Source organism: Brachyistius frenatus, unplaced genomic scaffold (assembly GCF_029030835.1).
Source record: "Brachyistius frenatus isolate BFR_SWC_R1_liver_20210118 unplaced genomic scaffold, ASM2903083v1 Contig_2, whole genome shotgun sequence".
Taxonomy (NCBI): Eukaryota; Metazoa; Chordata; class Actinopteri; family Embiotocidae; genus Brachyistius; species Brachyistius frenatus.
In genome coordinates this window covers 4,135,826-4,158,088 of record NW_027210601.1, presented here as the reverse complement: position 1 = coordinate 4,158,088, position 22,263 = coordinate 4,135,826, and the positions used below count along the sequence as shown (strand labels likewise).

The 22,263-nt window shown below is 39.3% G+C and overlaps 2 protein-coding genes across 2 annotated transcripts; one reads left to right on the top strand and one right to left on the bottom strand.

Moving 5' to 3' along the window:
• The first annotated feature begins 1,091 nt into the window (after positions 1-1,091).
• On the top strand, positions 1,092-19,403 carry LOC138618636 (probable acyl-CoA dehydrogenase 6). Its single transcript, XM_069694506.1, has 9 exons — positions 1,092-1,288; positions 7,322-7,442; positions 12,896-13,025; positions 14,106-14,212; positions 14,553-14,720; positions 14,974-15,147; positions 15,608-15,769; positions 17,278-17,428; positions 18,724-19,403. The coding sequence occupies exons 1-9, from the start codon at positions 1,100-1,102 to the stop codon at positions 18,812-18,814; spliced, it is 1,293 nt and encodes a 430-aa protein (XP_069550607.1). The 5' UTR covers positions 1,092-1,099; the 3' UTR covers positions 18,815-19,403.
• bet1 (Bet1 golgi vesicular membrane trafficking protein) lies at positions 19,249-21,037 on the bottom strand. Its single transcript, XM_069694520.1, has 4 exons — positions 20,898-21,037; positions 20,558-20,664; positions 20,292-20,348; positions 19,249-20,007 (listed from the first exon to the last, which is right to left on the bottom strand). Exons 1-4 carry the CDS (start codon positions 20,914-20,916, stop codon positions 19,852-19,854), a joined length of 339 nt encoding a protein of 112 aa, XP_069550621.1. The 5' UTR covers positions 20,917-21,037; the 3' UTR covers positions 19,249-19,851.
• Between the last annotated feature and the right edge of the window lie 1,226 nt (positions 21,038-22,263).

Below are 22,263 nucleotides of genomic sequence, written 5' to 3'. Positions count from 1 at the left end.
TGTAGCATACATAATGGTTAATATGAAATTCTAAAGGATACTTTTATGAGCTCGGTTTGTTTGCAATGTTTAAATCTTTTTCAACTGTTGCCTTTTTAGTTTGATATTATTTTATCTATTGTTCCTGTTGTTTAAGCTCATGAAGGTTTGAATTTGCTAATATAATTAATGGAATTCACAAGATTCAGCACTAATAGCAAAAGGACATAACATTTTCTGTGAAACATAAGGTAATTTTTTTTCTATCTTTTGCAATTTAGTGGCCTGAAATGTTAAAAATGTCGAATTTTTACTAGAAAATTTAATATTTGTTTATTTTCCTGCCTGTGTTCTGCAACCCTCCTTAGATTAATCCTGTGACCCTCAGGTTCAGAATCACTGCTGTGAAAATGAGATACCCAGTGGTCCAAGAAGTATTCAGATCCTTTGCTTCAGTAAAAGTACCAATACATACATCAATGTGTAAATTACTTTTACTACATTTCACTACATGCTGTTCTCTGGCAGAAAAATGGAATCAAAGTATTCAAGTCATCGTGCTGGTTTAGTCCTTCTGACTGTTATATTATATATGGTACCATTAAATTGTTAGTGAAGGATCCTTGTGTAGGCAGCATTTTACTGTACCTGCTGTCGGTGGAGCTATTTGAACTACTATAAGCTACTTACAGTTGTATATATAGGGAGAGAGATTTTTCTTCATTTGAAAAGAAACGAAAGCTGTCAAAGTATGCAGTAAAAAGTTCAGTATTTCCCTTTTTTAGTGTATTGGAAATATAGTAACATCTAATGGAAATATTCAAGTAAAGTACCAGTAACTCAAAATTGGATTTATTCGTGAGTATTTACTTTCCACCACTGATACTGCAGGCTACTGTAAGTGGATTAGGCATTTTTGTAAAACTTCTATGGAACCTTTTTTTTTTTACTTATTCAACGTGAGCATTTCCCCAAAATGATGGAACCAGACGGGAATACAATATTAATAACTAATTTCCCGGTGGGTTTATTTTTGATCCCGGGAGAAATCACCGCCTTTGCTTCCCAAAGAGTCACAGCCAGAAACACGGAGTGCGCATGCGCTATTTTGTAAACAGTAATGGCGCTGAACGGGGGAGTTCTGCGTTTGAACCTGCTTTTGCACAGCCGTAATTTCTACAAATTTAACTCGTTTGTTGGTGTCCGGTCGTTGTCTGAAAATGCGTCGTCTAAACCAGCAGCAGAGACCGCGGCCGACCATTTAATCTACTCGCAAGAGCACTTTGCATTGAAGGAGTCCCTCAGAAAGGTACGCTGCACTGCAAACGTTGACACTGAAGTTTTGAGGAAACGGAAGAAAACAAAATTTGACTTTGTTCAGTCGCTGACAGTTGGATAACTTATTGGTGTTGCTCCAAGGCAGACTATAATATTATATAACCTCAAGAAGCAGTGTCATGGAGACAGTCAAATGAAAGTGGGTAAGAGGTCACGGTGATGGCTTGTCTGTTGATGTCTGCTTTTTCTCTGTGTGCAGTCCAACATTTTCACGGTTTGTAGTACCACAGTTGGAAAGAAGTGTTAATGTGTGTGTCTACAAGTGATTGTACAAACAAGCATGTCTTTATCTAACGTTATGGAAAGGGGGGAAAGCAGGGCAAAGCTTCCAGGAGAGGTGACAGCAGCTGCATGTTTTCATGACCCCACCATACACTCCCACATAAATAAATATATATATATACATACACACATATTACTTTATTAATGCCAGCAGTGCTCTTGCCAACGTGCACAGCGTCTCAGCGCTGATAATAGGATGATGAGCAGCTATGGTTACATATTTGTCCATTTTTTTAACATCTATTACCATATGTAAAGAATCATTGGGTGAAATGAAATAAAAGTTGTAACGTTTACAACTTTGTTCCGTCAGAATCACTTTTTGTTGGCCAGGCAGGTGACCACATTCAAGATATGAGGTTTTTTTGGTTGTTTTGTTTTTTTCAATGAATTTACACTAATACTGTAGAAATAAAGCAGAATAAGAACAACAAAGCTTAAAAAAAAAAAAAAAGTCAAGTCGAATCAATTTTAGTGATATAGCCTTAGACTACTAGGGAGGCTGTGGCTCAGACGGTAGAGCGGGTTGCACACTAATTGGAAGGTTGGTGGTTTGATCTCCAGCTCCTCCTGCCCTCCTGCCCACCTGCCTAAATGTCCTTGAGCAAGACACTGAACCCTAAATTGCTCCCGATGGTGTACCATCGGTGTGTGAATGTGCTCCTGATGGCGGCACCTTGCATGGTGATCTGTCTCATTAGTGTGTGAATGGGTGAATGGAAAGACCATGTAAAAGCGCTTTAAGACTGAAAGGTGATAAAGCGCTATACAAGTACAGAACATTTACCATTTACTACTCTGAATACCTTTTTTTTTTTTCTACATATACCTGGACAGAAATGGATGTAAACTCCAAATTGAATAGTTGGTACACAACCACGAGGCAGTAATTGTAGATCCAGGAACATGATTCTTGATTCCAGTTGGGTTTCTAACTGGAGGTTATTTGTAAGACTAAAGTGTATAAACATTGTTAGTGTCTGGAATACCGAATGGGCCTTGGCATTCAGATGTCAATGCTTTATCAAGCTAATGCAGCCTAAACAGATACAATTTGAGTTTGTGTAAAACAAATGATTGGCCCTATAAAAAAAATTGCATATCACATATCTAAAGGCCAAATACCTTTAGTTACAAGAACTGTTATTCTTTTTCTGGCCATAAAGATTGGCAGATTTAAAAACATGTTTGTGGAAAACTAATTTTTGGAGCTGTGTGATTTGTCGGAATTTGAGTCCCATTTTCTGCTGTATTTTACACCGTGAGATTTAAGAATGTTAATATTCCCTGAAATGGTTTGACAAAACACTGAAATATCTTGATGTACAGATGATCTGAACTTGAGATAATTGATTTATTTAATGTGTTTATGTTTGGCAACCTGTGGAGAAGGCAAAAAGGACTGTTTGATTCGTGTTAACTGCGGTTTTAGGGGCGGAAATACTCAGTAGAAACTGAATTTGAATCATTTGTACTTGAATTTGAATTGGTTTATTTTAAGTTTATTGAAATTCAGTTTCAAACTAAAATTTAAATAAGTTTTACAATTCGAATTAAAAAATTTAAAGCAATTATTCAAGTTTTACAATTCAAATTCAAATATTAATGATTCAAATTCAGTTTCTACTGACACATATTTCTGCCCATATGGTTTCCCTAGCTTTATAAGCAGAAACAATTTTTTTTGTGACTTTGGGGTTAACCAGCTGAGTTTTTGTTTTTTGCTTGAGCAAGAGGAGCATTCAAAGACAGTTTAAAGGCACATTAGGGTTGTAGACATGGACGGAGGCGGGATGACTCAAAAGCCCTCAGCCAACTCAGATTCTTTTAAAAGGTTTTATATAAAAATTTCAAATAAAAAAAAATTCTCCAAACTATGAAACGTTTGTACTGCACCGTTTTTCTCCCATGTTTGCTGACATATCACGCTTTTGTGTTTGCTGAACTGAATATTAGCAGTTGGCAGTTACAGTATGGTAGCAAATAACTCAAAGCAAGAATAAGTAATCAGCTTGACTCATTTTGGATAAATATTTGTAGACAAACACTGGAGACAGACGCTGTAAAAATATCAATGAGAACCTAATTTAAGGCAGGTTGCAAAGATGTTGCGGTAAATGGAGAGGAAACTTGTTGTCTGACTAAACCTTCAAAGGACGCCAGGAGGTTGAAAATAAACTAGCATTGGGAATATTGGGAAGGATGAAAATCTGAAAAGGAAATGCAGAACAATAAGTTGGCAGTGCAGGAAAGGGAACTTGAGGCAGGATGGTTTATTAAAAGAATTCGCTAGACTTGTTTGTGTTTGTAGATAGTATTCAAATGGGGTTGTAGGAAATCCTTCAGACACTGCTCAAGGTTAGGCAGTGGCGGTGTTTCCACTACTAATTTTCTATTAGTAGGAAGGGCCATGTTGGATTGTATTTGTGTGCTCATTTATAGACTGAAAAAAGTATTCTTGTGCCAAGAAATTAGTCCGGCTTCCAGGGTCTCCTACATGTACAAAACCGGCCAAAGTTGGTATGCGTGGAAGGTCAAAGAGCCAAACAATACTTCCCTGACATTTCTAGGAAGAAGCTACTCATGTGCAGCCTCCCTTAATTTTCAGACTGAGATTTCCCAGACCACAACAAAGCCATTGTAGTACACATGTCTAAGATATTACAGAACAACTGTGAGGGCCAGTGGGCTGTAATTATTTTTCAGCCGTAACGTATAATATATGGTAAAAGGTGAACCTTTAACACACTTTAACACAACGAGTCTGTACGTAGCGTCTAGAACAGTGATTCCCAAACTGTGGTACTTGTACCACTGGTGGTACGTGAGGCTCCTTGCTGAAAGGCCGAACAATTGCACTCCAAAAAATAGACATTTCATTTCATTATTTATTACATGTACACATCGCATTATAATGATGTGAAGATCCGTTGTTCATCATTTACATATTTTAGGAATAAGTATGGTGATGTAACGTCTGATGTTGTTAGCTTAATGCAGTTGAATTCAGACTCCTCAGCCAATGTTTGATCTTTGAAAGGATGAGTGGATGCTTGAAATGGCTACAAGGTCCAAAAAAAAAAAAACAGTCAAGGAGGAAGTGACAATGCTGAACCTGACAGGTCCGGCTTATACCTTCATGCTGAGGATGAGTCAGAGTGCCGAGTGGCGCCACTTTGGCAAGAGACGTCAATTTGAAACTGTAGCCTTATGTTTTTGCTATTTGTCCTGTCTGAGGCTATTATACGGTTAGATTGTTGAATTTTGAATGAAGAATTGTTGATATATGTCGTGTGAAGTGCCTCTCGGTTTGGTACATAGTGCTACATGGTCTGATTCATGGTCTGATTGGCTATCTCGCCCAGGGCAAGGCTCCCGCAGTCCAGACTGGACATTTTGAAAGACTTGATAATGCAATGTTTTTGACCCTGTCTTACTACATGAGCGGTCAGTGATGCGAAATTGTTCTGGTTTCTGGTATGTAGCACATAGTGCACAATAACCTTTGTGCGGATATGTGGGATAACTCCCTGCTGACCTTTATGTTTCCCTTTCCAGCAACCACTCGTCCCTCCCTTTCCCTCCTCAGGATCTGAACTTTGAACACAGATGAGTTTAAAGCAGGTTAAAGGGGACCAATACCTGCCTCTTTCAATACCTGCTGGAATTTTCATATTTGGCCCAGGCATTTACACCCATGTAGGTGTTGACAGCCGTGTCTGTTTTCGGTGTTGGACAGTCAAAAGATGATGGCCATGTTTTCTATCTGCTTGGTGTTCAGATGTTTCTCACCCATTGTGTTTGTTTTTGCTCGGGGAGTGGACCGGTGGATTGGGTTTGCATGTTTTGGCACGAGAAAAAGAGTGTGCACTACTTTTTGCAGTCGTGGAAAAAAAAAAAACTTTGAATACTTTTTCAGGACTTTTAAAAAAAATCAAATCAAAGCAACAGGATAATCAAATGGGGTTTTTCACATTTCTGAACATACCGTAGTTAACTCTTTTATTGGCAGAGGCTTGGATTACCATTTCCGCCAAATACCTCTTTTGTTTTAATCATTACTTTTCATTGGTTTTACCCACCATTTAGAGCATATTGCACTGAAGAGACACACATTCAAAGAGCAAAATTGTAATGAGTCTGTTGAAACCGTGGCTCATTAAAATGTTTGTTCATTGAAGTGAGGATGCATTTTTTTTTTCAAAAGAAACATTCAGAAAGAAAGTCACAGCACATATATTTTTATTTCATGTGTCTATTTAATTTGCTTGATTTAACTCGATTTGCTTGGACAGCAGCACTGAATAATAGCAATCTTTATTTTGCACAAACTGTTGTTGATGTCCTGTGTACTGAAACTCCATGCTGTCAAAGCCTGACTTGTGAAGAATTGTCTAAAAAAAAAAAAAAAAAGATAAAAATGAGCACATAAACATGAAACTATGCTAGAGATCTTCAGCCTATTCCCTGTGAAGCATCCTGACGTGTTGCAAAGGAAAATAGTAGCATACGAGCATCTCAGTAGATTGGTCATTCATAAGTGCTTCTCCAGCTGCGCACCACTTCCAGTTGCTTGACATGAGTCATGGCACTGATGGCCGCTCGCTCCAAAGTCTATTCCAAAACCAGGTTGTAACACACTCTTCACTCACTGCAGACATTTTCATGACTCACAGAATAAGGCTCCAGTGACAAAGAGCATACTGCTCCTTTCATTAGAAGTCGAAAGACAAAACAAAAGCCACTCTCACTAGCGAAGGATTATTATTTGAAATTGAGTGACAACACAACCACAGTACATTTGTTCCTCCCGTATACATCCTTATTTCATTTAGCTTTGGCACAAATTAGCATGAAGTTAGACTTTTGCCGATATGTAAAATTAACACCATTTACCTCTTATGTAATGAAAGCCATGCAACAACCACAGCTGCTCACTTACTGCTCTTTTTTTTTTTTGCCACACTTTAAAAGCAAATAATATAGTCATCCTTCATTTCTAGGCAGCTGTATCCCAGGCTTTGTGGCTGAGTAGATGGAGTGGCTGCTAACCCAGGAGGAATGTCATTAGTTTGGGTTTCAGTACAGAGCTTCAGTTTTGCATGCTGATCTAAATAGTACTTGAGAGGTTTTTTTCTACCCTGCCAAAAAAAAACGTACCGATGGGGAGAAAATGGAGTCATTAAAACATTAGCATGCAAATGGTTGAATGCAAAGGTATTGAATATCAGCAAAATATTGGCTTCCGTACAAAAACCCCACATCCACTGATAATGTAGAAAATAGCGCGGCGTGCATACAGTCGCTGTATTCGACGTGATTACCATGTAACACATATTTCCAGCCAGCTTTCTATTCATTGATATGAAATACCTTATGTCTGTCAGCTTAAGAGATTACTCTCTTACTTATTATTATTTTGATGAGAGAGGTATGTGCCCCACACAACTGGGAGCCCGCGCACGCATAGAAGTCACTATGTCCTTTTGGTCTTACTTATGAGACGGGAGATAGAATAGTGGGGCTGTCGTGTATTGTCAGAATCTCATTAAGATACAAAAGCGAAGAAATCAATGCGTGTCCATGCACAAACGTGCAAACCAATGCAAATGTCTTCTTGAGATTCACGAGAAATTTACAATAAATATTTCATGCACGTTGTATATTAGAAGCACACACAAATACAATATAAGATATCTCCTTTGTTGTGTTTGTGCTACAGCTCATTGAGCAGGACATCAACCCTCACGTGGATCAGTGGGAAGCAGAAGGGAAGTTTCCAGCCCACAAAGTCTTCAAGATCTTGGGAAATGCTGGCTTTCTGGGGGTCAACAAGCCAGTTGGTAAGACACCTGATAATACCTGCTCCTCTGAGGACTTCTAAAGTCAGGTGGAACATTGACTTTGATAAACACACTTCAGGGCGATGCAGTACCCCTGCAGTCAACTCCTCCCAACAACAATCTTCTTCATCCTCCCTCAGGTTTTGTCATGAAATTGCACACAAAAATGAAAGTTGGTGCATTTGTTTGTTACACCTGTATCTTTATTAGATCTGCTGAGGAGTAGCAGTGTATTTGGGATAGGTTCCAACCCGTCTCCCCTCTGAGGAGATGATTTCCATTGTGATTTCGTATTTAAAATCGGAGACAACTCTTTTTGAAAAATGATGAGTTTAATTAATCTCGTGGTATTATCTGGAAGAGAGAGAGAGAGTGAGAAGGTTTGTTTGATATAAAAACACAGAAGCCTTTATTTTGGAGACTCATTTTCTGTGCAAAGATCCAAGAGAGACAACAAGCCTGCTGGGAAATGATAATAATATTTACACCAAGGTGCCAAACTGGGTTCCCTTTTATTGCTCATGGAAACAAAAGGCTTTTACCTAATTGTGTCTTACAGACAATTAAAATTTTAACAAATGAATACAGTAAAAATTTAGAGTTAGTTGTCTAGACAAGTCCGTGAACAAACTGTTGAAAACCTACTGTTTTACTCTTCTCCCTGATTTTCAGTTAACCTGGATGTCTTAATGGAAAAGTTAAAGCATCAAAGCAGCTCATGTTTTGACGTGTTTGCCAAAAATGCATTCATTACACGAGAAGGACGCTGGACGCATACGAGAGCATTTTCCGGTGCAGACTTTTTTTTCCCATTTGTATTCTTGCAAATTCCAGTTGGTCATTCATACAAACGTGAAGACTGATAAATCATCCCGGCCTCAGTCTGCATGATATATGCTGCTGGGATGTGCTGTTTCTGTTACCATTGCAAAAACTCCCATGATAAATCTGTAGCATATCTGAGGATTGAAAACCCCTTAAAAATGTTCCTTTTGAGGGATTAATAAAGTATCTGTCCATCTATCTATCTATCTATCTGGCACAACATAAATATTGCTTTTAAGGATACAATATTTTAATTTAAGAAGACTGTCATGAAAAGCAGTCAAACTCTGAATTATAGTTTAGGTGGTGGATAGAATTTCCCTAAATTAAGGGATAGGTGGATTGAAATGTTTCCCGCAACACTAGAAACTGAGGAATCCTTCACTGTGTGCCCATTTTGACCATTTCATGCGTCACGAGACATTTAGCACATCTTTTTCACAGCTGAATTCATGTCCCATTTGTTTTCTTTTAGTTTGACAGTCCTACATTTACAGTCGGTCTGGTTTACAAATGTTCCCGCTTTGATGATGGGTGTTGGTGTCACAACCCCCCCCCCCCACACACACACACACACACACACACACACACACACACACACACACACACACACACACACACACACACACACACACACACACACACACACACCTCCCACACCTCCCACAACAGCTGTCTGCTATCCCATTTCCAGATGTATACCCAGCTGGGTCTTTGCAGAGGTAGAGGAGGGAGAGGGATAACTGCAGTACAGGACCACAACATTTTTGTGGGTTTGATGTGTAATCCATCCTGAATATGTGAAGAGATTTGTGGGAAATGTTGGACAATCAACAGCAGATGTTTAATCTTCCACAGTTTTTCTGTATTAAGTTATTTCCACAATAATAGATTTGTTTCTCTTAATAATTCTCCACTTCTCATTATTATCTTCGGTAAAGCCAGCTGCAGTTCTAATTCTGACATTTGATGCTGAAAAAATAGAACAAAAATGTGAGCGCTGTGACAAATACTCCACCACAAGTCTGTAGGTCAGAGACGAGGGAGGGCGAGGGAATTAAAATGTGCTGAGTACACAAGCATTAAGCATTAGGAGACAAGATTAGAGAGGAGGATTGGCCCAGTGGAAGACACACTGTATGAGCAGGTGGTAGATTACCTTCTATCATGCACAGGAAACATTCCTAGTAGATACCATTAGTAGAACTTAATGACAGTAGAGGATCAATTATACTCTATAAATTAGAAACAACTGGTTAGTGTAGTGCTTTGCATTGATACTGTGCCCTTGCAGTAGGCCGTATAGTCCCTGTTCACTAAGGCCTGTGTCAAATTTAAAAGCTCCAAATGAAACATTTTTGACAGGTAAAGCCAAGACTTTGCACTGCATGTGTATCTTCAAAATAAAAGACAATATTCAACACGTGTATTTGTAAACTCAGGCTCTTTCTAATCATTACTGCTGATTTTGGTTTAACCATAAGAGGAAAGGAGGACCAGATTTCCTACTGAACTGTAAGTCTTTAAAAAAAAAACAGGTGCATTCGTAGTAACTACAACAAGATGTTTTCTGTTGTGTCGCTGTGCTAACTAATGAAGCAGACTCAAAAGAATTCTACTGTGGGTTAATTGATTTAGAGGCTTGGATTATAGGGATGGGAAAAGGGATTTGGGAGTGTGTTTCATGCAGAAATGATTCATTGGGTGGAATTACACAAGAGGTTGCGCTTGTTCAGTTGAAAAACTTTTATGTAGTAACAGTAAAAAAGAAATCTGTAAATGTGTCAAGATTTTATAATATATCTATGAATTTGTTACTAAATACAATTTCAGGAATTATCCAGAATCAATTGACATTGTCTTGATATCCTGAATGTGCACCATTTTCCCTTATCCGATATAGAGACTCAGTTCGAGACAAAATGATCTCACATTCTACCGTTTCTGTATTGCTTATGGATACTAATATTTTTTATGAAAAAAATAAATGCTCATAGTAACATAGTGTATTAGTGATACATTGTTTTCTATGATCGTGTTGACTGTTACCATTTAAAACCCCAGACTATGTAGCACACTTAACACGAGGCCCGACTGTGTCTAGGCATTTGCCGTCATCCCTCAGGGCTCCTGTGGGCCTTGATGACTTTATATTTCAAAGAGCAAAGTATGAAATGTCCTACGTTTCAAACGGCAAACACATTTAATGTGTCTGTTTACAGCCTTATGCAGTCTATAGACAACACTCAACACTTCGCACTCTTTTTCCATGTGCAAGGAAAGGCATTATTACCCTTCAACACGAGAACAGGAAGTTTTCTCAAGGTGGCTTCGCTGAGAGAGAGAGAGGACAGGGATGACCCCTGGCTCCCTGCCTGTTTTCCTCTCCACTGACAGAGAGCTATCTGCAGATCACACCATGGAAATGGCCCAATGTCCTGCCGGCACTAGATACAGCCTGGTCGCCTGCACACTTTATTTTCCCTTTAACTGAGTATTTTTGATGCTATGTTTAAATGAATAACATCTTGATGAGACTTGGGAGATTTGGGCTGTTTCCTGTTTCACATCTTTGACTTCAGTAATGCTATGATCAATGACTTTCTATAACTTAGAAACATTGCGAACAGTCTGATTTTACATGACATCACACTGTAATTTTTTTTTGATTTTTGATTTTATACACTTTATTAATCCCCGAGGGGAAATTTCTTTAATGATGACATGCATTCATGATTCAGTATTTAGTAACTTATTTCTATTGGCGCAGTTACATAACTCCCATGGAGATGTTTAATGATTCATCCTCTGGGGGGGGAAATCATCTATTTTAAAATCATTTCCTTATTGATTTGCATATTCAGTGCAGAAACAGTGTAGAATAGCCATGGAAAACTACAGCATGTTACTCATCACCTTTGCTAATGTCTGCTTGTGCTACGCTTTGAAATCCTTAGATTTTGTATCCTTTAATTGGTGTTTCATATGGAACTCCTTTCGACGAGAACCTATGGTGAGGAACATCTGCTGCTCTGAAGAACCATATGTGTTCGAACTTGACATTTGTGACAGAATTCTGTTGTTTTTCTTCTGCTTGCTTGTTCAACCAGACGGCCTGCTGTTTTGTTTAAATTAGGATAAACCTTGGTGCTTCCCTTGGTTCACATTATCCGCGGCAGGGTTTCCAGCGCTCCGAGACTTATCGCCACGCAGCTGCACCTGTTTCCTTTTTTTTTTTTTTTTTTTTTTTCTTATTTTTTTTGGCTCACCCACTCCCTTATTTGCTTGTCCTGCTACATCTCCCTCTATCTGTCCCAATTTATTTTGCTCTCTTTCTTTTATTCCTTGTCTATTTTGACAGTCTGCCAGCCTGTGCTGTCCATTATTCAATAACTAGTCTGACATGTGATATTAAACCGCTTTGCTAGAGTTGCAGGCCTCTGTGTGAGGGAAATTCACTCATAATTAGTCATTGTCAGTCAGTGGTAATAGTATCCATCATTCAGTTGCTGCCATGCTGTTTTTAGTCACAGGAAAACTGAGCACAGAGCATTCACAAGTACTCCATCTTGTTACTTTTGACTGCCTGAAAATTATCATCAAAAGATATGTCCTGAATGAATAACTGTCAGGTTATATTTGCTCGAGCAGCACGAGATGAAGTTAAACTTTTCTTTTTGTACTGCAGAACGACTGTTCATCTTCATATTGTTTATTTGACAATGTGTGTGTATGTTTACCAAACCATCTTGAGAGAAATGCTGTGTGAGAGCAGGTACATTAGCTCGCTCATTCCAGGAGTTGCAGGTAGAAAATTGGCCTTTAGCATTAAGCATGCTAGTATAAAAACCAGTCTGTTTATTACACAATGGATGCTGCAACTGATGATAAAAGGAAAAAGAAAGGAAAGGTAAAGAGATGGGGTTTTATGAGGATGACTGACACAAAGTGGTGTTTTAAACCTGGTTTATAATGCACTGTTCAACTCCATTAAGGACCTCGGGTCTCCACTGCCAGAGTGGAGTAAATAGACATCCTTTTTTTTTTTTTTTTTTTTTGCAAATGGGTTGTGAAGAGATCAAAATCGGGTTGGAGATCCTAAGTAGAGCAGATGAGATGACACTGAGATGACAGTGACCTTTATCTACAGTGTGCTCCTGATCTCCCAGCACTGCTTTTTGCACATAATTACAGATGGTGCAATTAATGATAACATCCTTTGAGTGCATGCTCCGATGCCAATGGATCAGTTCAGAATATTATACTAGTGTTTAGTGTCCAGTTTCCAGCGTGCGTGCGCAGAGAAGCCTGCTAGGTGGTGATTTTATCACAGAGATAACAGGAAATATGGAAGTGAGACAGGGTGGGTGGCTGTAAAGCTACTTTAAGGTTACTAATGTAGTGACAGTGGCATATCTATCCACAGCAGCTTGTGTTGGTGAGCCTATTTTTTCTTCTTCTTTAAACTTAGTATTAATGCTCACAACTATTATCTAATTTGCATAAAGGACAACCAAACCAAAAATCGAAATAATGACAATACACAAGAATCCACTTGATGCACAGTGAACTCTTAGACTTGAATTGTCAGAGGTAGTTAAAGGTGTCTTGTGTTTTGTCCTGTGCAGAGTACGGAGGCTTGGGACTGGACTTCAGCTATAGTGTCGCAGTGGCAGACGAGCTCGGCAACATCAACTGTGGAGGCATTCCCATGGCCATCGGTGTACAAACAGACATGGCTACTCCCGCACTGGCCAGGTACAATCATACAAACCTAGTATCGAGTACTCGGATGAGTTTTGCCTGAAATCATATATCGCTCGACAACTTCCGTTGGATTTATGTAAATCGTCATCTTGCTTGTGTAACTAATCCCCCTCCAGGGCTGCATTTTCTTATGGAAAGTACAGGCTCAAGCACCAACGCTTATTTTTATTGATTTATTTTTTGTTCCTTTTTACACCACCTCTCGAGCCAGTTGTGTTGGAGCTGAAGTACATGTTCAAGCACGTTTCCATGCCTGGTTTTCAGATGCTTGAGATGAAAATAGTGTGTTTGATGTACGAGTGTTTAAAACCAAACCATGTCCAACTATGCAAGAGCCTTTGTTTTAGACATTTTCTTCATCGCTGTGAAGTCTTTCCACTTTTTACACCCATCTCTTCTGAGGTTCTTTTTTATTTTAGTGCATTTTTATTGGTCTATTGTTGACAATAATAGTTGTTCTGAGGCTCACATTTCACTTGATGTAATGTGAGAATTGTATAAGTAAAATTAAAAAAAAGTAAATCCATATCCAAAGTCTTTATACTGGTTACACTTCTACATAAATGTACACATTTTTGGAGTCCGTCCGTAATATATTTGGTAGTAGTTTGTCTCACCCTTGTAGTGCTTTGGCTAGTTGTGTAGTATCCTCCTGCTGTGAAACATCTGCTGGTGACACAAGATAAAATTCAGTGGACTAGACAGTCGGAGTCTCGGGAGCTTAATTAGGGTGATATACACCAGCCTGCAATGAGGTTTATGAACTAAGAGCTGCAGAAAAGAGGGAGTGATATCATGGGCCCCCTCCTCTCTCCCACTGGAACTGTAATTGGCTAAAACATGGCAGTGTTGTTTTAAAGCGCACCAGCTTCTCCTTTGTCTTGCCACAGTTACACAGCACAGTTTAACTCTTTCACACAACTCTTGCTACAAAGTGTCCTGCCTATCAGGTTCAGATTAGATGTCGACAATATGGACATTTTCTTGATGGTAAGGGACACTGAAGGGACATTGAAATATCGTCATGGATGATAATCTTTTGTCCGTGACTGTATGTGTCTGTCTCTGCAGGTTTGGTTCAGCTGAGCTCAAGAAAGAGTTCCTCCTTCCCTCCGTCATGGGGGACAAAGTGGCCTGCCTGGGAGTCAGCGAAGTCGGAGCTGGCTCTGATGTCTCAAGTGCGCTTTTTCCTTCAGTATTTTATAATAAATTCCTCTTTAACAGCAAGTCAGTTTCAGTGAGGCAATAAATTCACTGTCATCACATCTCACCATTTTTGTCTTTTTATTTCTGGATCAGCGTTCTATTAATGTAGTGCATTTGTGTTATGTTTTCTGCCTTCGGTAGTAATACACCAGCTTTAACAGTAATTTCTTTTGGTAAAACTCTGCGCCTAAGTATTTTAATTTAAAGGCAGAGATTATATTGCTGTACCTTTTTATCAATTGAAACTTTTGATTTAACCCTCTGCCCTTTTCTCATCTTTGCATGTCGATGCACACTAAATGCTGATTCAAGGTATCAAGACCAAGGCGGTGAAGAAAGGGGATGAATATGTGATCAATGGGGGAAAGATGTGGACCACCAGCGGTACCCAGGCTGACTGGATGTGTCTCCTTGCCAACACCAGTGATGGTCCTCCACACAGGAACAAATCTCTCATCTGTATGCCCATGAACCTGCCAGGTAGGATCAGTTTGTCATGTAACTATGAGCTATTCAGCTAACTAATGAGCTGAAATCTGCTGTGGTGAATGTATGTAATTTGTGATTCATCTTACGTCAAGAATCAGTCCTCAAATGTAGGACTCTGCATGTTTTCAGGTTGTTTTGAAAAACACAGATTGTCATATCCTTCTTAAATAGCATTTGTTATTTGGTGTTAGTGTGTCTTTGCCAAGATGTATGATGATTATGTTTCCCGTCTTTCCCGTCGTAGGCGTACACATCGCCCGCAAGATTGGTAAACTGGGTATGTGGTCGTCAGACACAGCGGAAGTGTTTTTCGATGATGTCCGTGTGCCGTGTAAGAACGTCATCGGCAAGGAAGGCATGGGCTTCACCTATCAGATGCTTCAGTTCCAGGAAGAGAGGCTCTGGGCAGTGGCCAACAGTGGGTGAACCTTTTTCAAGTTAATCTTTCCCTCAGACTTCATCTTCCTCAGTTTTCTGTTATATTTCTTCTCCATTTTTTCGTCACATCTCATCAGCTTCGTACAGATTTCACTGGAAAATGCGTCAGTTTGTCGTAGTGTTGTTGTTTTTAGTTTACAAAAATAGGGAGTTCAGGTCACACAGTTCAAGCCATTAATCTTTGGTAAAATCGTTGTTTACTTTTGATTTTGGGTAACAAGCATGAGTCAATGTTTTCTTAGGCAGAATGTTTGAGAAAGTATTTAGAAGTGAGAAAGAATGTTTTTACTGAATGTGATGCTCTTAAATCAGTCTGTCTGGCCCTGTTAATGAAAACTTAGACTAGAAGACTCAGAGTCATCAGTGTTGTTGCCACTCAGTAGTGAAGATGTTAAGAACAACCTTACATCACCTATCTGTCTAAACTGTTATGCCTCTAGCATTGACCACGATGGAGAACATCATTCAGGAGACCATTCGGTACACACAGCAGAGGAAGATCTTCAAGCAGCCTGTCCTTCACTACCAGGCGGTTCACTTCAGGTTGGCTGAGCTGCAGACGGAAGTCGAGCTGCTCCGCTCCCTCCTCCACCGCGCCACAGGTGAAACGCAACAAAAACAGAAACTAAAGGTTAATGTTAGTATCGGCTGACTCTGAATGACTGCGTTCCCTTTTAATGTCCTTTTATCACAGAATTAATACATTGGAATTAGGACAGCTGTTGGGGTTATGGTGTGCATTGATGGGGAAAGTGTTGGCTTGTACCACTATAGCATTTATTTTGAAAACACACATTAATGTGAAAAAGGGCTTCAGGTGTTTAGATTGTTATCTATCACACAGTACCATCAGTGAGGCGTCCGATTGGTCCCGAATTCATCTGTAGTGTGAGATGACTGCCTCAAACATACAGCCAGACTCGTAAGGAATCATTCATGTGACAAAAACAAGGAGACCTGCCACAGATGATATAGTCAGTCCCTACATCTCAAAGTCATGGAGGTGTTACATGAAGAGACAGAAACACTGAGGCCGCCTAAATCCACAGAAGAACTGTGGGAAGTTTGAATCAATCTACCTGCACCTTGGAAAACTGTGAATAAGTGCACTTGTGTTCTTTTAAAGGAAAAAGGATATTAAGTAGCACTTTGTATGAAGCTACTTTTTTACATGATATTATTTTTTTACTGTTAGTTTAGGTTTTAGTGCCTAATATCGTTGTACATAGTTGTGTATTAGCTAAGTGCTTTTCTTCACAGCGTCAGTAAGTCACGTCTCACCCAAGTTTGGTCACATTCTTTGTTTTACATCTGTGGTGTTTTTGGAAAATGATAACCAATGAATGCTTTGATACCAAAGATAACCAAGGCAAATAGTTGACTCAACTCTGCAAAATTTACGTGAATGCCAATGCAAATTATTTGCCCATGTATGATGCAGTAGGTTGGTTTGAAAAGACAGAGGGCATGGGGCCGACTGGAGAGCAATGTGGTGGCTCGATATTAGTGTTATTGAAACAAATGGAACATGCCCAGCTCTTCCAAAATACGAGCCAAGAGCTTAACACTGCAGTGTTTATAATATGAATATGTGGGCGCGTCTGTCGGGCAGAGGTCCATGGTCTTGTGCTTTTCTCGTTCTGTTTTTTACCTCTTCAGTGGCTCGCAGCCTTGAATGGATTCATGGAGCTGGTAACAGTTCAAGTCCGTTTACCCAGAAATCCAAGCTTTTGCATCTGTTTGGCACAAATAGATAAAGGGCACACACACACACACACACACACACACACACACACACACACACACACACACACACACACACACACACACACACACACACACACACAAACTTCTTTACACACTGAAACAGAAACAATCCCGCAGCTCACACGTGCTCCTCTCGAGGGTACCTATAGTACAATAGAGGTATTGATTAGTTGCCCTGGGAAAAGGCTTGAATGGAAAAAACAGTGAATGAGAGCCAGCCGCAGGTGACCCTGAAACTGAAACACATGTGCTTATTGTCTCTGTTTTCTGCTTTACATTCTGTCCATCTGGACATTTTTCACACTCTTCCCTGCTGATGTCTCTTCGTCTGTCCTTCCTGCAGCATTGTACATTAAAGGCAACGATGTCACCAAACTGGCATCCATGGCCAAGTTAAAGGGCGGCCGCCTGGTCAGAGAGCTGAGCGATAGTTGTCTCCAGTACTGGGGAGGGATGGGCTTCACCAGTGATGTGCCGGTCAGCAGATTTTACAGGTAAGACCAAAATAACGAAAGAGGTAAGATACAGTTTTTCTTTTGTTAAACTTTATTTGTAAAAAGGGCTTTTCCTGTTTTCTTGATGTATCAGAAAATCTAAGAGAATACCAGTCATAAACACACTGCAGATGTTGCTTTGTGTGTGTGTGTGTGTGTGTGTGTGTGTGTGTGTGTGTGTGTGTGTGTGTGTGTGTGTGTGTGTGTGTGTGTGTGTGTGTGTGTGTGTGTGTGTGTGTGTGTGTGTGTGTGTGTGTGTGTGTGTGTGTGTGTGCGTGGCGCAAATGAACTCCGAAAGAAACTGCATCTGATTTGTAACATACAGCTTCATTATATTCAGGGTTTCGCTCCTGCACACATCTAATCACAAAAAAACATGTAATGTCTCACCACAAAACTATGACTCAGCAGCACCAGCCACTAACACGCCAACTGTTGTTATATTTGACTGACAGATGTGCATTTCTTGTGAGGGTGTAATGTTTCTATGGTAACGGCAGCCTCCCCAGTTGCAGGACTGATAAATATTGTGGTCAGTGTGTTTTACTTGACTGCTAAATGTGATTTCTTAATCACAACATTATAACTGGACAGATGAATGGCTTCAGTCTAATAAAGAAAACTCTTGAATGAATACAATCAGTCTCTTTTTCTGGGAGCCTCCTCCCTTGGGTATTGAGTGTACAACACTGGGCAACAGCATTTCAACTTTTTTTTTGTCACAAACTAAAATAGGTGGGACTGATAGTACACTTCAAACCAAATTCGAATCTCATTTTAGCACAAGGTAAGTTTTTGAGGTAGAAAATAAAATTGTTCAAGAACTGTGCATTACGTATTCCTTTATAAGGCTCTTATTGCACTTACAAATGTGTACTTACTCACTTCTGAATTGTACAAGTGTAGGATTTTGCATATATTTGGCTTAGAAACATCTCTTGTTGGTGTGCAGCAATAGTCTGCCAACATACAAGCTGATACATGAATATACTGGAACAAGAAACTAGAGGTTATAAATACATACTGTAAACATATTTAGATTCAGCGAATGAAAAACTAAAGTGTTGTTTTTTTTTGCATGGGTCAATTTGTTTTAACTAGTATAATCAAATAATACTTCTGATTGTCAAAATCCTTGTTTTGCACTGTGCTGACATTGAGTGATAGGGCAAATAATGCAACTGTATTATTAGCCACATGGTGACAGAAAAAAAACGTACTAATCCGATTTAGCATGAAGTTGTGATTGTGACACAAAAAACCCCAAAATGGTTTGAAATTTGTCCCTCTCATAGGGATTCGAGGTTAATGTCGATTGGGGGAGGAGCTGATGAGGTAATGCTGGGGATCATCTGCAAGTACATGGACATACTACCCAAGATGTGATGTCACAACTTTGCTGATAGCAATCAATGTGAAAAAAAACCCCACACAAATCACCTAAGTGCAGTCGTGATATTTTTTTGTCGCTTTGACCAGTTTCTCATGAGAATGTTTAGCATTTTGCCTTTGATAGTTTTAACAACCCGGCATGCGGTCATGAAGATTTCCTGATGTGTTCAATCAAACATCAATTAGGATTGTTGTTTTTTTTTTCCTTCGCCTGTCCTTACAAATATGAATAACAATTGCACAACTTTGATGTAATTACATTCAATGAATTTATTTAAATAGTAATCATCTTTTAAACGTACCCATTTATGCACAACCAGCTGTTTTATGATCAGGCTTTTTACGTGACATTTGGTACATTTCCACAACTGTCAAATATTTAGAGCGCATCTTATTTGTGTCCAAGTAGACAGACTCATATTGGCCAATTCAGAGCATACATTTTTTTTTATTTACATTCACAACATTTTTACAACAAAGTTGAAACAATGTAATCCATCCATTCATTTTTGAAATCATGTCATTCTGTAACTAAATCACTTTTTACGCAAGTTGTTCTGTATAGTAAACTATTCAAAATATTTGTTTGCGTTGCTCATTCAACATTCCCACTTTTGCATTAAGGTTTGCGACGCAGTATTATCTTCCACAGTTGGTGCATGTTTAATGTCTTATCTCGTCAATGCAGATATATTTGCAAATTATGAAGTACATACAAATATTGGCAGCAGGTATACATACAATATACATGATCCTCCCTCTTCTGATTAATCAGATCAGACTTTATCCACTCCTCTAAACAAGTTTTACTAGTAGGACTCCGTCAAATCGCATCAATCGGACTCCTTTCATGACTCAAATTGGGCTCATCGTATGAAATGCTGAGACACCGGGCCACATATAAAGCTCAGTCTTTTCAAATAAAAAAAAAAAAATCCCTGCGTTCCTTATCCTAGTCTAGATTAGAGATATAACGGCGTGGCACATAGTGATGTGGAGTTTAAGGGGCCAAGTCCAACTGGGTCCTTCTATCACCTCAGCTTGATGAACCAGTACAGGACAAAGAAGACAAAAAAACAGAAGAGCAGCATGTAGCACAACAGTTTGGTCTGACTGCCTCTGGACAGCTGCTTCACTCTGCCGATGGTGGCGCCAAGCAGTCCTCCTGTCGAGTCAAAGTCTGTGTCCTGCAGTGGGAAAGAGGGATTAAAGAGTGAAGTCCACAATGCACCTAAACATTCGGATCAAAGGATATATTATTATAGTTTGAAGTGGTGGATTATAACTATTTACTTAAGTTTCTTACGTTTTGAGTACTTTGATTTCACGACTTTATACTTCTTTTAAACCACTTTTTAGGGGGGGAAATGTTGTACTTTTTTTTTTTTTTTTTTTGGCAGATTATGGTTTTAACATTCAAGACTCTAGAATACTTAAATTGAAATTTAAAAAAAAAAAAGTAAAAACTCACCATATCATCCAGCATTTTATTCTGGTATTTAACCTCCGTCCCAATGTCGATTGACAGCTGCAAATATCAAGAAAAAAAAATTACATAATTGGCAATAAATGACAACAATTATCAAAACGTAATTTGACGTCACATCAGAAACAACAAACCCATTTCAAGATATCCACACACCAGACTTCAACCACAACGTGCACAACACTTCGGATCTTTCCTTTCAGCTGTGACTTGATTAAAAACATCCAACCTGTCATCAGTGGGTTACTTACACTTTTTAATGCGGTGACTTTGGCTCGCAGTCCCTCCTGGAGGTGTTCATTCTCCTCCTCGTACACGCTGTATCCACTCGCTACGTAATTCCCGGAGCCTCCTTCTCCTGTGCGAAACCAAAGTTGGCTGTCAGTACACCAGTAGTGAGGGGATTTATTGACATTTGAATGCTGGGTTTGTTTCAACTTTTATCCCCCGAGAGGACGACATCGGAACATTTTAGCAGCTCTGGGTAACAACATTAGCTCGCGTTAGCTCCGCTCGCTAAACAAGCGAGCGGAGCTGACGTATGAACTTTAAAAAAAAAAAAATAAAAGTGTTCAATTTCTGGTTTGTTACCGAGTCCGGCGCGTCTCATTGTGAGCCTCTGAAGCGAACACCGCCCGGTGGTATATTTGGTTTTGGGTAAGAAAACAAAATGTGGTACTGAAATGAGCTGGCAGTGACAGTCGTCAGTAACCGGGTAGCGTCAGTAGAAAGCCACGACATCATACGGTGGCCGAAGAGGACAAACCTCCACGGCACATCCGCGCAAAGCAAAAACAGAAGAGCGCGTGCAATAATTGCTCCGTTTGGACGGCATGTGGCAACTATTTCAAGTTGATTTAAATTGAATCTAAACCATTTGTGTGGAATACATATAATATGAAAAGTGTTTGTCTGTTTTCTGGTGTGTGTGTGTGTGTGTGTGTGTGTGTGTGTGTGTGTGTGTGTGTGTGTGTGTGTGTGTGTGTGTGTGTGTGTGTGTGTTTTTTAAATGCGATGTAAACAGCTTGAAATCACAGCAGAAATTAGGTGACGAAGCCAGTGACAAAGACAAACTGCTCTCATCAGTAAACTCATCAGCATCTATCTTTATTGACTGTGCTTCCTGCATTCTAGAGTGACAACATTTATCTGTGGCTTAAGGAGGGAGTTTCAGTCCATCATTATCAAGTGGCAGTAACTCTGCATGATCCTTTACGATTAATGTGACAATTGCTATGACTGCGATTGTTATTCACTAGGTATTAACATGCGTGGTGTAATGGTGAGTCTAAACATGATCATATTTAAGTAGCTCCCAGGTCAAAAGAACCACATCATATTTGTTTTCTGTTCTCTTTATGAAACAATTACTCTATAGAAGTTGTGGTGAGACTTTCCATATTTAAATGTAATTATAAGTGTCCCTTTTTGTTGCGTGTATATCTTTAAGGGAATAATGGATCCACAGTCTAGGCCAGAAACATTTGTGATGGTTGTCATTTTCTCTTGCACAGCTCATACAAGTAGCTCCATTTAATAAATAAGATATATTGTAATTTAATTACCAAAGATTAAATACAACAATGTAATTAAGAAGAAAATTGATTCTTTGTTGCATCTAACACACATCTTTCAAACATAACAGGTCTTAAAGTGGAAAACATTAGTGGGTTAATCTAACTTCAGTCGCAGAACATTGTTATGAGGAGAAAATTGCCATGATCTTCCTTTTAGACACAGACAGATTGTTTCCTTTGAAGGTTTTGAAATGCGATCACCATAAAATGGAGACAAATGCTCTTTGTGGGTTCAGTAACGGGGCTTACTGACACATCCATCTGTGCTGCATGGGACAGAAAAGACTTTCTCAATATTTCCAAAATCCTGGTGTTGCTGTTTAGTGGTGATTAGCTTTCCTTATCCCCTCATACATCATCCCTCACCCAGCCTTGTACCA